Below are 14,446 nucleotides of genomic sequence, written 5' to 3'. Positions count from 1 at the left end.
TTCAGATAAGAACTTTTATTCATGGGGATGAATGTCCTTTGTATGCTGGAGGGGATAAAAGCCAAGCAGAGCCCCTGAGGTCCCCCCAGACCAAAGGAGAGGAGCTGCTCGTGTGGGGTGGGGATCTCCAGCTGCTTCCCAGCCTGCAGCCTTCATCTCCTGGCTATTCCCTCCCCTGCCATCCGCCCCCTTCCATGCCAGCCTCCTGCTTTTAATTACGTTGTAGAAAAGTCTCACAACTCAGCAATTCAAGGTGGCATTTGAGAGAAATGATTCCCTTTAGCATAGCTGACAGCTAATTTGTGTAAAGTTTAATTACAGCTAGCATTAATTAACTGGCAGTGTGTTGCGATACTAAAGCACGACCATCTGTTCTTTAAACCACCTCCCCCAAATTTCAGCCCTAATAATTTCGGTGCTGAGGAGGTTGCTCCGGTGGACCCGGTGTAACCGCAGCCCTTGTGGGAGGGTGTCACCCACCATTGGTGATGGAGCACCAAGTGCTACAGGTTGAAATGCAGCTTTGAGTGCTGCTGCCACGTAGGGATCAGCTTTGGAGAACGTGGCTTTGGAGTCCCTGTGCTTCCCTGCAATGTTGCCTCCTGTATTATGTATCTAAGTGGAGGGTCAGCTCTTACCTTCCTGCAGGGTTGCTGCAGAGGGGGGGCTCAGTCATTTGGGCTGGACCAGCAGCATGTGCCAGCGCCCCGAGTGCTACATTGCTGTGTGAGAGCATTTTGCTTTTACTGCGTAGGGGAATGTGTGGCCACATGAGATATGAGGGTTGGGAGAAAGGCTCCAAAGCAGCCGCTCGCTGCCCTGCTGCAGGACAGGTCTTTGCCAGCACTGCTGAAGGTGCACCAACATCCTCACTTCTGTAAAAGCAAAGCTGGTAACTTCCCCAACCTGAAAGGAGGACTTGAGTGTCTGCATACAAGTGGTCCCCTGGTTGTGTCCCATAAGGTGGGTTTGCGGTTGTTCCTGGCTTCAGTCTGTCCATCCCCTGTGCAGAGATGTGAATGGCCCTAGCATGTAGCCAGCAAAAAACGAGCACTGGCAGCTCGTTTTGGCATATTCTGCCAGAGGCTGCTGTCTGGAGGCATATTTAGTGCCAGGAGGCGAGTGGCACTGAGCACTGGGAGCACACAGGTTGCAGCAGGCTACAGCAAATCAGCCCAGCTCATCCTTCAGACAGCTTGGAACCCCCCGGGTGAAATGGAGATGGGGCAAAACTATACACCCAAATGCCCCAGAGCTCTGCCCTAGGTAAATCCTGTCTAACCTCAGTGCAGCAGCTTTGATCTCATCATGTAAATCCAGATGAAAACAAATACATATCCAGTGAGACATGAGCTCGTCCTCCAGGCTCTCGGCCAAGCCTTTGGCTTGAGGGCTTTGAACAGGGCTCGGCAGCTGCTGGTGGGAGGAATTCCTTTGGTCAAACTGCAGCTCCCAGCTTGTCTCAGCTGCTGGTTTCAGGGTTGAATGTAGCCTTTCCTCCCAGTTCCCCAAATCTGGAGGTGACTTAGCCCCTGCACTCAACACTGGGACTTGGGTCCAGCCTTTTCTGTCCTGAGGAGTTGAGTTCTGTCTTTGTGCTGGCTCATGGATTGAATGGGGCTTGCTTGGTGCTGGCAATGGCGCATCTCAGGTGGCCCCTCGCAGGGAGATTCAAAGCTGGTGAGCGGGTTTCAGCAGGGAGCTGATGGGCTGGAGGAGGCCTGTGCACTGCAGGGAGGGAGGATGGCTTGGGATACAGCAGGAGCCTGGGATTTTGGTGATTTGGGCTCTCATCCCCACTCTGACATGAGCTGCCTGTCTGAGCCTGCTTGAATGAAACCCATGGGGGGTGCTGGGACTGAGGCTCTGCTGCCAACCCAAGTGAAATCCCAGCTTCTTCATCTCTGCCACTTCCACCAAATTCCTTGGGCACAGTTTGTTTTCTATGACAGGAGACAAGCAGTGTGCAACACAGACAGATGTGGACAGAGGTGGTTGCTGCCCATGCTGTAACCAAACACAAGGAGGGATGGGAATGGGTAAAACCTTGACTTTGCTGATGTCAGTGGGAATCCTCCATGGGCTCCCAGGTGGGAGCGAGGGTTAAATCCACCACCTAGAAGCTGTCTACAGCTCTACTTCCACCCTCTTGTAATAAGAGCTTAAATCATGGATGCATGCGGTCACGTTAGCCCAGGATGGGGAGTTAGAGTGCCTGGCTGCCTGTGGGCTCCCTGCCTGCTGTGGATGCAGGGTAAAATATCAGCTTGACCTCCCACACAGTCGTTACACTAATTCATTTCACCATACAAGTGCACTGGTGATTCCTGCAGCTCAGCTGATGAGAGACAACTCAGACCTCTCTCTGCTTTTTGTACTGCTTTCTCCCAAAAAAGTCCCTGTTTTAACAGGCCTGCTGCAGTCCAGACCTCGCTAGCATGCAGCCACGCTAGCCATGCTGTTTTGAGTTGATGCCTGCTGCTGGTATCCCATGGGCATTCCTTGCTTGCAAGCCTGGGATAAGCTCCCCTTGAGCAATATGACTGCACGGACTCCTTAGGTGACATGCCTGGATACAGAGCAGCACTGGGGAGGCTGCGGTGAGTACAGCGCAGGGTGATTCCCCAGGGTGAAGGGGATGGTGCATCCCTGGCTTCACTCCTACGGACTCCCCTGCTAGGAAGGGTCAGAACTGGGTTGCAGCGGGGAAAGTCGCTCCCTGCGCAGCGATGGGGGTTGTGGGCAGACCTCTGGCAAGCAAGAGTGTTAATTAAACAAATGTTCGCTGGTGTATAAGGTGTCTTCATGCAAAAAGGTTGTGGTTCTACGTGGCGTGCATTTTGTTACTGCTGTAATAAGCTGCAGGCAGGCAGGGGGAGGCAGAGCTCTGGTGGGGACTGTGGCTGTGGCCTGGTGGGACCCAGGAGAGGATGGGTGGCTCAGTAGATTTGCAGGGTCTGGCATCAAGGGGAAAATCAGCACGGCTGGCTGAGAGGCACCCAAAGCCCAAATGCTTCAGAGCCATCCACCCTGACCATGCACCATCTTTGAAGCCTCGGGCTGCCTGCGCATCCACTCCCCTCCCAGTGAAGTGGGGAAGGAGGGAAGGGATAAATCCAGCCCTGGAGGGGTGTGGGCAGGGATTCTCACCTTGGCTGTTCGCAGTTAGCTTAATGAAGTGGTTCGTGTGATATTGTTGCCCTCTATTGGACCCAGCCTGAACGGCTCAGTCGGTGCTGATGTGCCCACGTTAGGCGGGGAAGGGTCTGGGGCTTTTCCCCAGCTTTGAGATGGGAGCGATGCTTCCGCAGTTAATCGTGTCGGGGCTCCTTGGAGAGGGAGTTCTTGCCCAGAGCTATCGTGAGCAAAGAGCCAGAGCTAATGCCAGACGGAGGTAATGAGCCTTGCCATGGACTTCAGTGGAATTTGGATCAGACCATTTGCAGTCTCTGGGGATCAGTCGGTTCTGCGTTGTCTTAGTGATGGGCTGGAAATGTGCCCAAGTTATTTGCAGAGAGGCTTGCAACTTGAAGGGACTTGTCTTAACTCCCCCCTGCTGCTGTCGCTGCCCTTGTTCAGAGCAAGAGAGGTGCTTTGGAGTGGCAATGCCTAATGTAAGATGCTCCTTTGAGCATCCTATGTCTGCTGGTGGGGACCACAGAAAAGCCAGGAGTCCTGGCCAGGTTTCCCAGGCTGTATGGACCCACCAGGATCACTGCAGGGGCCCAGAGTTGGACGGGAAATGTGCAGGCACCACTTTTGTTTCTTCACTGACTTGCTTTGGGCCAGGCTCTTGCTTCCCACCATGCAGGGTGGGTCTGGCTCATGCCTGGGGATGGTAGAGTTGTTTCTGGGGGGACCAAGGGAGGCTTAGGCTGGATGTCACCTCCAGGCTGTGACATTGACGGAGATGTTCAGCAGACCATGTCCCCTTCTGGTTGTGGAATGGCTCCTGGGTGCTGTAGTGTCCCTGGACGGGCTGAGGCTCGGACATGGGTGTCTTTCTCAAGTCCACGGCAGCCCATTTCAGTGAGGTGCCTGTGGGCTGGCCCTGCAGGAACACCAGCCCAATGGAGATAAAAGCCTTTTTAGTGGATTGAGTCGATATTGGTTTTGAACTCTTTCCCAGTGCGGGGAAGTGGTGGCTCACTTGTCAATGACAGGGCCCTATGTTGAGCATGGCAGGGCTAAACAGCTGCCAGATGGGACATGCAAGGTGCAAGCAGGACCAAGCTGGTACATAAAGCGGTCCCCTTCTGCCCATCTTTCCCTTGGCTGGCTGCTCCTGCACTGTCACGCTAGCGGGATGCTGAGGGGTTACAGCACAAACTGGCAGCACTGCTCTGGAAGAGCAATGCTCCGTGGAGCTGGGGAAGCTGTGCTACCCCAAAAGCAAAGGCACCAAAATAAACAACATGTCCCTGAATGCTAAATATACAGAACTAGAAATGGCTTGCTTTTCTTTCTTTCTTTTAACTGAGAACAAGTAGGGAGAGTTGGAATAGCTGGGAGTGTTATAAATGATGACATGCCTTTGAACTAGCAGCTGGGTGAATGTCTCATCCCACGCTGTCTATGTTCATGCTCCCCTGTCATCTGCTTGCGAGGGCTAATAGAGATAAAACAATCCAAGGATGGATTTCCAGGCGGAACGGTTCTGCCAGGTGTCTCCTCACGCTGCAGCAAGAGACTTAAAAAGGAAAAGAGAGAGGCCGCAGTGCCAAAATCTACCTGTTGAAGTTGAGGGAGTTATGTCTGGGGTAAATCTGAGGCCTTGGGAAGGAGGAAATGGTTGGCTTGACCTTGTGCGGCAAAGGAACACGCTCTCATCAAAGCCTCACAAATCCTGCCCCAAAGAGGCATGGAAAATGTATGGCTTGTGTCGGGGGGTGAGCTCGAGTGCTGACGGATGGCTTTGCAGTGCTGTGGTCCTGCCTGGCTGGAAGGACCATCCGTGGCTACAGAAACACCGTTTGCTTTGTGTCTCGCAAAGGCCTTTTTAAAGACTTGAATAAATATTTGCATGGCGATGCTCCTTGGGCACCACGCACCTGCTCTAATTAGATGTAATTTGTTTCATGGAGCTCTTACTCCTGCAGTGGGAATCTTGACTGTGGGTGCAGACACCAGACCACACCAATCTGTCTGGTTCTGCCTTTGCACTACTGGCTCAGCCCCAAGTGCTCCCAGGACACTGCCCTAAATATTCCTTCAGGCCACACCGTGAAGGACTTTGGGGAGGTTCAGTAAAACAATTTGGCTGTAAACCTCTGACCAGAGGAGTCAAGGCTGAATGAACAGCTTGGGTTTGTTACCTTCCACGGCTAAAGTAATATTGGGGCAGGTCTGCCTCCGTCTGTGGTCCTATGTCCTGGCATCCTGCTCATCACCAGGCAGTGACTTTTCTGGGGAAAATTACTGATTTTAGAGGGATGTGAGGATGCTCAGCCCCTGGCAGGGCTGCTGGATGATGCTGGTTGCACTGTCACCGTGGGGGAAGGCAGTTAGTTCAAGCCTGGGAAAAGCAGTGTAAGGATGCCAGGAGGTAAATGGATTGGGAAAACAGGGCAAAGCAAGACAGCTCAGTGTCGGGTGCTGCACAGGGAAAGCCAAAGCAGGGGCGAGCAGCGAGGCATTGGTGGTGCAGGGGTGCTGCTCTGGGCTTGCTGGAGCAGCAGGGGAGTGCCCAGCTGTCACAGCAGCATTGGGCAGTGCTATTTAGACCAGAGCTTTCCTGGAAAGGTCACGTTAAGATGAAGGTTTTCATATATATTTCATTGACCAAAGCAAATGCATCTCATACACTAATTAAATGCATGTCACTCAGCCAGTGCTATTGCTAGGGTTATTTCTCTTGCTCCAGTGACAAATATGGCCAATTAAATCAACAGTATCTCTCTTCTTGCATTCATTTTCTCTCTCCATCACATGCTTGAAGGAGAGCAAAACCAAGCTAACAGTGGAAAGGGTTTTCAAATCTGACGGGTAAAATGCCTGCAGTCTCTCCATTTGGCTTGCAGGGCTCTGGCGAGGCTCTTTGTGCCAGAGATGGATGCCGCAAAGTGTGTGCTTTCTTCTCCCTTTCTCTTCTTAGCCAAAATCTCCATCTTAAGCCTTGTGTTAGCCTGCCTCCAGTCTCCCTGTTTGATTTCTACTTAGTGACTTTCAACTGAGCTCTGTGCTGGCCCGTGGTGAGTCTCCTTACAGTGATGCACGGGAGCTGCACACCCTGTCCTGTAACGTAGGTGGGCCAAGAGCATCTGGCCCCTGTAATCATGGGTGCTGTCACTTGTTCTGGTGGAGCCAGGGCTTCCCATAGCACCAAACTTGAAGTTTAACAAGGTTGAGCCCTTAGGAATAACTGCTGCTGTCCATCTGCAGAGGGTGGACCTTAGAAGATCTTAAAAACTCAGAGGGAAGGATCAGAAAGATGATGAGGTTTCGTCATATGAAGAGGTGTATAAAAGATGCTGTTCCTTTTAGACCAGCTCTGTGCTGCTTGGGGTGGTCTGGATTGATGCACTGCTCCTCTGCTTATCTGTGTAAATGCTGCGCTGATGAATGAGGCCAGAGCTACTTATCAAAATCAGTCAGGACTCCAGTTAATTAGGGCGGTCAGGACCAGGTCAGGTTTTTCCCTCTTTCCCCCAGCCTTGTGGCAGAGGGGCATAAAGGTCAGGAGGAAAAAAAAAATTGGCTCAGATCTCAATCCTTAGACTACTACAGTAGTTTACACTTGGTCAATAAACAGGAGTAATAAGGAGATGTTTTGTGGAATGGGTAAACAGGGAGTCTTGGATGTGCCTCCATTCTCCAAGCACCTCTGTTCCCTGCTTATAAAGTGATGACTTCTCTCTGATTTCCCCTGCTTTCTCTCTCTGGAGACTTCTGGGTTTCATTCACACAGAAATAAGCTGCATCAGACACGTTTTCTCAAGTTCCTGGTCCTTTTCTTCCTTCCTTGTATTGGGCAAACTCGGTGCTGGCAGTGGGGCTAGCTGCCCTTTCCGGGCATGGGAGGGCAGCGAAGCTCTCCTGCGGACAGGGCATGGGCAGTGAAAGCACACAATAGTCTTCCAAGAGGTAATGCTGCTGCTTCTCTGCAGAGCCTTGTCAAGGCCTGCTTCATTCTCCCTGGCTGTTTCTCAGTTCCTCCTCCAGACTCTCAGCCTTCTCTACAGAACCATTCACACCCCCTGATTCCTGAGAGAGAAAAAGACACTTGTCTGAGTCAGCAGAAGACAACATTACTTTTTTCTTTAGTATCACTGTCACATACTGGTCTTCGCTCTTCAGGCAGGAGATGCCTCTATGGCGGATGCTTCCCAATGCCTATGATGCCAGGCCAGCGATACATATGTTGTCCCCTTCCCAGCGCTGCTGTGGCTAGCAGGATCTGGCACTGGGGAGACTTTGCACCCCATTGATATATCACTTCTTAAATTTCTGGAGTAGCATCTCTGCTGATTTCGAGAGAGAGGAGAGATTTGTGGGGGAAGAATGTTTTTGGGTCAGGGAAGGAGTCTTGTACCTGATCACACCTCATCTCTTTAAGGGAGGTGTGGAATCAATCTTTATGATTAAGCGAGTGAGCAGGTAGCTTGAAGCCTCTGAGACTTTGTAGTCTGCTCAGGTCTTGGTGCAGATGTAATGGGAAGAGCTGGATCTTTATTTCCCAAGCATGTTTGAAAGGGAAAAGTACCAAAGAGCAGAATTTTTCTAGTGCAAAAGAAGACACAGAGCAAAGGCATGATCTCTTCTGATAACAAGGAAGGAGTAGGAGCAAAACAGCAGAGCTGTATCTTGCTCCTTGCTGCCTCGGCATGGGACTGTCATGTATTTCCATCAGAGTAAGGTGTTGGTGTTCCCGGTATGGGCTTGACTGCTGGCTGTTCAGGCCCAGCATTGCCAGCTGTAAGCATCTGTGCTGCAGCATTAGTGTGTGCAATCAAAGGCTGTGCGTGAGCTCAGAGCTGCTGTAGTAGAAGCGGATTTGGTGAGTCAAGCTACGTTTTTTTTTTAAAGCACTGATTCCATTTCCTTGTATTCTTAAGTAGCTTCAATCCATCTTACTGCATTACAGAAACTGTGTTGATTGTTCTACTGTAGTGACTAATAACCAGCCGTACTCTGCAGATTACCCCAGAGAGCTGGATTCCTGGCTTAGCTGTGCCAGGCTTCCTCTGTGCAAAGACACCTCAGGCTAACCTGATTTGTTAAGGCACACATGAAGCTTTCCATGAGCAAGAGAAAAAGAGGAGCATCATGGGGTGTGGACAAGAGGCAGAAGGGGATAAGGAGATGGGTTGGTGGGAGGGAAAACTGGGCATCAGAACCTGTGGTGGGAAAGCCTGACCTGGAAAAGGAGGAGGCTGAGAAATAGACTGGATGAAGGAAGAACAGTTAGGTCCTGAGAGCTATAAAGGGCCAGCTGTATGTCCCCATGTGCTCAAGATGTTTTGGGAAGAACCGGGAGTTGGGCAGTAAAGCTGCCTGTGCCTAAAGCACCTGAAGCCCACTGCTCTTGCATGAGCCCTGAGAGATGGAGCACAGCTGGCAGAGCCAGCCCCCGTCCCTGCTGCGAGGGGGACGGGTGGCCTGCACGCCAGGCTTGAAGTGCCAGTGGGCATGGGGGTCTGTAAGGAACATCCTTTTGGTAAAAAAGAGGCATGGCCTGAGTAATGCTTACCTCAAAGAAAAGATTCCTGCGATACGATGGTGTGGGAGGTAGGCAGTATGGCCCAAGGAAGGAAGGTTTCCATGCACGTTGCAGCCTTTGGGTAGCAGAGACTCCTGGCCCTGTGGGCAGGCACATTCTGTCCTTCATCTCCATCCCAGATGGATTTTGGAGATCAAAGGTAAGGTTCTCTGCTGCTGTAACGCTATTGATGTCAGTCAGGTTGTGCTTCAGGGAAGCTGGCTCTCTCCTTTTAATTACAGTAGGTATTAAGCTTGAGTCTTCAAGGTTGAAATTCCTACCTTTGGCCTGCGCAGGATCTATAGATCACTCAAATCTCACTTAAACCCTCAAAGTAGTTCTTTAAGTGTTGTCAAGGTTTAGTGCTGGCTCTCTGCATGGGGAAAATGTCTCCACTGGGTGGTTGCCTGTAGGCTGCATATGCCTGTAGGCTGCATATGGGGTAATCAGCCACCCTAATTGCTCCTGGTGATCTATAATATTAACGTTCTGCTGGTGAAGTCAATAGTTCCCAGTGCTGGGTCATCAGCTGCTTCTCTCTGGGTCACAGTCTGGTGACTCTCCCAGCAATATACTGAACAATGTTTGTGCAGAAAAAGCCTGCAATAAAATGTGCAAGAAACTGCAAAGAACCCCCTGATAAATGAGATCTGTAAGTCATTCTTCGAGGCTGTGCTGGAACCTGGTTATTGCTTAATAGAGTATGTGCAGTGGAGCTTGGTTTATGGGGCAGGAGCTTGCTAAAAGGAGAAGGGCTCCTGGCAGCTCATTTAAGCACAATATTTGGGTGCTCCCCCAAGGCGCAGTTGCCAGTGGAGGTTCCACGTGGGTTGTACTGGTGCTTCCAGCCAGTACTGGTGCTCTGATCAAAAATGTACGTGTTGGATCATCCTTGGCTCTTCCCTCATTAGGGTTTGGCTGTTCCTCCAAGCTGCGCCTGGCTGGACTCATGAGACTGCACTCACCTTCCCCCTCGTTCCCAGTTAATCTTTTTCTGCACAGTGTTTGTCTAAAATATTTCTAGTTATCCTTTTTCTGGCATGAGTTTGAAACTCTGCAGATACCATTTCCCTTCTGCTTGAGCTCTGGGACAGAGAAATCAGGGCTGCTTTCCCAATAGTTGCTGTCTTCTCATCTCTTGCCTCCTCTGTGTGGTTTGGCGACAATTACATTCACTGCCACTGCAGGATCTTTGCAGAAGGCATGGCTCCTGTAAGAGCTGCCTATGCCACCTCCCAGCATGGCCTTTTCCAGGCCTCATCTACCTGTGCTTCCCTTAACTCCTGTCCTGGTTCACAACCAAACTGCGGTGCTGTTGCACTGGGACAGCCGCGTCCCCAGGCTGCTGTAGGAGATACCGCTCCGTCACTGCCCGCAGTCAACAGCTCTGCCCCAGCAGGACCCAGACCCCTCGCTCTCCTTTTCACTCTCGTGTACTGTCTGTTGTAGTTTATTTTAAATGCTGGGATAGTGCTACCTCCAGAGAAGTTAATCCTCATTCAGGCTACAAGGGCCGCATGTCCCACCCTGGCAATAAGCTAATCTCGCTACGTTAGCCTTGCCATTAATGCTGGTGGAGGGCAGTGGATCTGACAGCTGTAGGGCTGGAGGTCAGGTTTGCTGTGGCACACATTTCAGATTTTCAGTGTGATAGTCTTTGATAACACTAAATGGATTGAAGAGCTTCTCTTACTCAGATGCTGTTCCTTTTTTTTTCCTCTCCTTTTTAAACTAAGGCAATGCAGTGTTGTGTTGTAAAAAGGATCTATTTTTCTACTGACCCATTTCAGTAAAAATTCAGAGCATTCTAGAGCATGTGCTGCTTTTGAAGATGGAAAGAAATTCATAGATATTAAGGGCACTATGATCAGCTCATCTCACCTCATGCATAATACAGCCTGGAGAACTCCCACCTGGGACTCTCCTCTTGAGCCCAGCACTCTGCAGCTGGGTGACCGTGGCTTTTTGTGTGACTATCTTGAACCAGCTCAGGGTCTGGCTCAGGGTCTTGTTCAACCACTTCTCCTTCATCAGCAGCATGCAAGACACTTGCTGTGGGAGACAGCAGCCTGGGTTTGGCCCATCATACCACCAGCATGCTGAAGATACTGGCTCTTCAACCTGCTCCTTGCATGGCTGCAGCATCTGTGCTTTTTCAGACCTTGGTTGAGGGAGAACGAGGGCAGTGGGAGTGTGCTGCGCCAGGAGCTGGGAGTGCTACCGACGTCTTTCCTTTTATTCCTTCCCTTTGATGACCTGGGGTTACGTATCTCAGTGGGGGATATGGACCCCAGGGAGCTTTCAGGTCAGCTCCAGGTGCTCAGCAGTGGTTGAAGGAGAAGACATTTGTGCCTTAGCTAAGCCAGTCCTGTCTCCTTCCAAGTTGCTGACAGAAGAGTTACCTCCAGAAGGCAATTAAAGGCACATAAATGAACTTCCTGCCACTAATCACCATCTGAAGGATCTGTCTCCTTTCTTAGATGGACACAACTGCCTTTGCCTTCAGGCACCCTGAGGGGCCCTGTTCCGCAATGGAAGCGATTTATGGCTCCCAGGAGGCTGCACACCCTGCAGAGGAGGGCAGTTTCCTTGTGAACTGACTTAAAAATCATTTTTCCCCGTTTGTTCCACAAATGAAATGAAACAGCTCAGTCTGAGGACTTGTGGAAAGACTTGTTTCCATCAAGTCCATGGAAATGCTGTCATGTTTCATTTCAGGAGAAATTGGTTTGAAACTTTTCCACTGCCAAAAAAAATTCTGAAACTGCAGTTTCCTCTCTTTCTCCCACCTGAAGCTGTCTGGGTTTCCCTGGGTCAGGAGTGATCGATTCAGGTCCACCTTGTCGATGGCCACCACATGTATTTGCATATCTTTTCCCAGCCCTTTCTAAGATATGGGTATCTTAAAGATACTCGAGTAATCTAGGTGCTGTTATTTTCAAAAGTCACCAAGGTTTCTGTGTTGCAGGGATCATGCTTCTCAGTTCTGCAGCATAGTGTTTTCAGACAACATTTTCTAAATTCCTGGCCTTTTGGGTCTTAATGTAACCACTTAAAAGGAAAATACTCCGAGGCACTAGTCTTATTTGCTGGCCATAGTTGTGTCGTCTTGTTGCATGGTCCTAACAGAGTGATCTGATGACAGCCCAACTTCTTGGATACTGCCCATAAGAAATAGGATGTTTTATGTTTAAAGGAGAGCCTTTGATTTGGGAGTTTAGCCTTTGTACAGCTGTGCAGGTCTGATGTCTTGGTCACAGTACGTTAGAGCTGTTCACTTCCTTAATTTTTGGCATTTACTAAAGAGGTTTTATGCCTTTCTTTTATATGAGATTAAATGCTAATAGTGGTTTTGTGAGTGTTTCTAGCTCTGTATCCACATATGCAGTTTGGGACTTGGCTGGCTGCCCCATCCACAGTGGGTGTTAAAGCCACCCATACCAGCCCGGGGAGCTAGCACTGATTTCTACCCATGCTCTTTAAGAAGGATTGGAAATGTATTCAGAGGCTGCCCAAATAATATGACTATACCTGATGTATCTAGAGAAGAGATGAAGATCTGTTTGCATCATGTTAGTATATAAATCCAGCTCCCCTTAAGGTGCTTAGACACACCTGGATAATGACCTGGAACAACCTAGGTAGCAGGAAGTTACACGTACCTGTCACGGCAGCCTCTGAGCATGTGAGATTGCCAGCCAACAGGCAAAAGCAGCCAGTTATGCCACGCTCAGAAGAGTTTCATTCTTTTTTTTCCAGCCACCCAGCTCCACAAAGCAAACCCTGCTGTAAAGACCTTGCCTCCTGCTGGCATCACCTCCTGTCTGAGGAGTTGGTGTTTAAAGTGCCCTCAATATCTGCAGCACAGTTTTTCTGCTGGTGTAGTTAAAAGGCCACAGTGTCCTCTTCAGTGGACTGTACTGAGCCACCCCATGCATGGGGACAGTGTGTGTCAGTGCCGAGGTGATGAGGAGGTGCTGGGGACTTGTGGGTTCTGTTTTTCTGATGAGAGGGGGAGTTGCTTCATCTCTATGCTTATATTTTATACCCCATATTTTTTCCCCTCTCTACTTGTCAGGCTAGGAAATGGTTCCTGCTTGCTGCAACACACAGGGGACAGTTCTCACCTGGGATTTCTAGGCGGTCCTGTTAGGTAACACTGAAAAGCAAGATTCAGTGTGTTTTGTGTGTGCCTGTATACCCATGCACATGTATTTTGGGAGGGAATTGAGGAAACATCCTAGCAGATGTAAACCAGCTCCCATACCAAATGTTCTTAAATACCTGCTTCCCTCTTCCTTTTTGCTTCTCCCTTGTTGCTCTGGCTCAAGGAGGTTTTGATATTTCCAGCTGAAATTTCATGCCTTTTTTTCATTGTGGGGACCAGGGGAGGGGAGCCAAAACTGCAGTGTTAATTGCTTCCCTATAAAAGCCATCCTGGAGCAAGAGCTGAAGGAAAGCACAGGGAAGATTTCCTTTGGTTTAATGATAACTTATCCCTGTCACAGCTCAAATGGTGCTGTTATTCAGTGTATCAAACCCTTCCCCTTCCGCTGTGTTTGCATCATCTTTCTCCTCTTCAACATATTCATCTTCATGCCCTTTTCTGAATGCATTTTCTTTGTGGTCTTGTTCCTCCTTGTTCACATCTTCACCAGCCTGCTCTGGCAGGAGGCCACCTTGCCCATAGCTGTTCACCACTTGCTTGCAGAGGGGACATGTCTTCTTCCTGGGCTGCGTGTAAAACCAGATATCAACACAGGCACTGTGGTAAGCATGGGAACAGGACAGGATCTTCAGGAGGTCTTCTTCCTTATACTCTGCCATGCAGATCACACAGGTCTTGTATTTGTCTCCCTGCTTGTATGTGTGCAGCTTTATCTTGCAAGCCCTCTTGTACCAGCTCAAGCCAACCATAACCAAGATAGGAGCAATAATGATGTAGAATATGTCCCTGAGATCTTGCATGATAAAAGTTTCCTGCAGCATCTTAGCATTGTCTTGACAAGGACTCAAATAGCGTCTGGGTGGCAGAAGTCTGATGTGTGCCACTTTCTCGCATTGCAAATTCCTTTGCAAATGGAGGGACGCTGACTGGCCAGTAAAGAGTGATGGTATCTTGATCAGCTGCTGGATTTCTTTGTCATCAGCCGTCATGGTGATCAGTTGCTCTGAATCCACATTGTACACAATGGCAGTTTGGTACCCAGCCTGTTGGGCATGAAGGACCTTCTTGACAAAAGAGCAGTCATACTCCTGTATAAGCGCAATATACATCTCAGAGGCCTTTCTTGGTGCTGGAGGATTCTCTATTGCATGGCAAGCATTTGATGGTATCACCCTCACCAAATACCCTGTCAGCCCTTCTGCTGGAAGTCGTGGTCCAAAGCATGCAGGCAGGGCTTTATAAGCGACGCACTCGGAGCTGTCGTTGTAAGCTATATAACCAAAGGCGTCTGCAAGAGCAGTGTTGTAGAAGGCAGCAGCAACCATAAAGTGAAGAAGCCAGAGCCGAAGATTCATGCTGAATGCAGTTGGGTAGTGCTGAATGCAGCTGGGTAGCTCTGAATACAGATTTCCAGGCTGGTCCCAAAGGAAAAATGTAACAGACAGTCACAGAGGCACTATCCCACCCAGGTTTTATCACCATGCCATGACTTGGAGGCACAGCGGGATGGAGGTGAAAACCTGTTTCTGCCTGGTAGGTTTGGAGGTTCCCAGGATAGAACTCGTCTCTCTTGTTGTTTC

At 49.8% G+C, this 14,446-nt stretch overlaps 2 protein-coding genes across 2 annotated transcripts in view; both read right to left on the bottom strand.

Moving 5' to 3' along the window:
• Nucleotides 1-10,738, bottom strand: part of PTPRS (protein tyrosine phosphatase receptor type S) — a 225,264-nt gene extending 214,526 nt beyond the window's left edge. The window contains 1 exon segment of the mRNA XM_075723865.1: nt 10,612-10,738. Coding sequence (XP_075579980.1) covers nt 10,612-10,738 — 127 coding nt within the window.
• A 2,469-nt stretch (nt 10,739-13,207) lies between these two features.
• Nucleotides 13,208-14,221, bottom strand: LOC104031910 (E3 ubiquitin-protein ligase RNF13-like). Its single transcript, XM_009484065.1, has one exon. The coding sequence runs from the start codon at nt 14,219-14,221 to the stop codon at nt 13,208-13,210; it is 1,014 nt and encodes a 337-aa protein (XP_009482340.1).
• Between the last annotated feature and the right edge of the window lie 225 nt (nt 14,222-14,446).

Source organism: Pelecanus crispus, chromosome 20, assembly GCF_030463565.1.
Source record: "Pelecanus crispus isolate bPelCri1 chromosome 20, bPelCri1.pri, whole genome shotgun sequence".
Classification (NCBI taxonomy): Eukaryota; Metazoa; Chordata; class Aves; order Pelecaniformes; family Pelecanidae; genus Pelecanus; species Pelecanus crispus.
Note: the sequence above shows the minus strand (reverse complement) of the source record. Positions and strands in the feature narration are given on the sequence as shown.

Coding starts and splice junctions, on each gene's coding strand:
- LOC104031910 (XM_009484065.1), bottom strand. CDS start 14,221: ATGAATCTTCGGCTCTGGCTTCTTCACTTTATGGTTGCTGCTGCCTTC.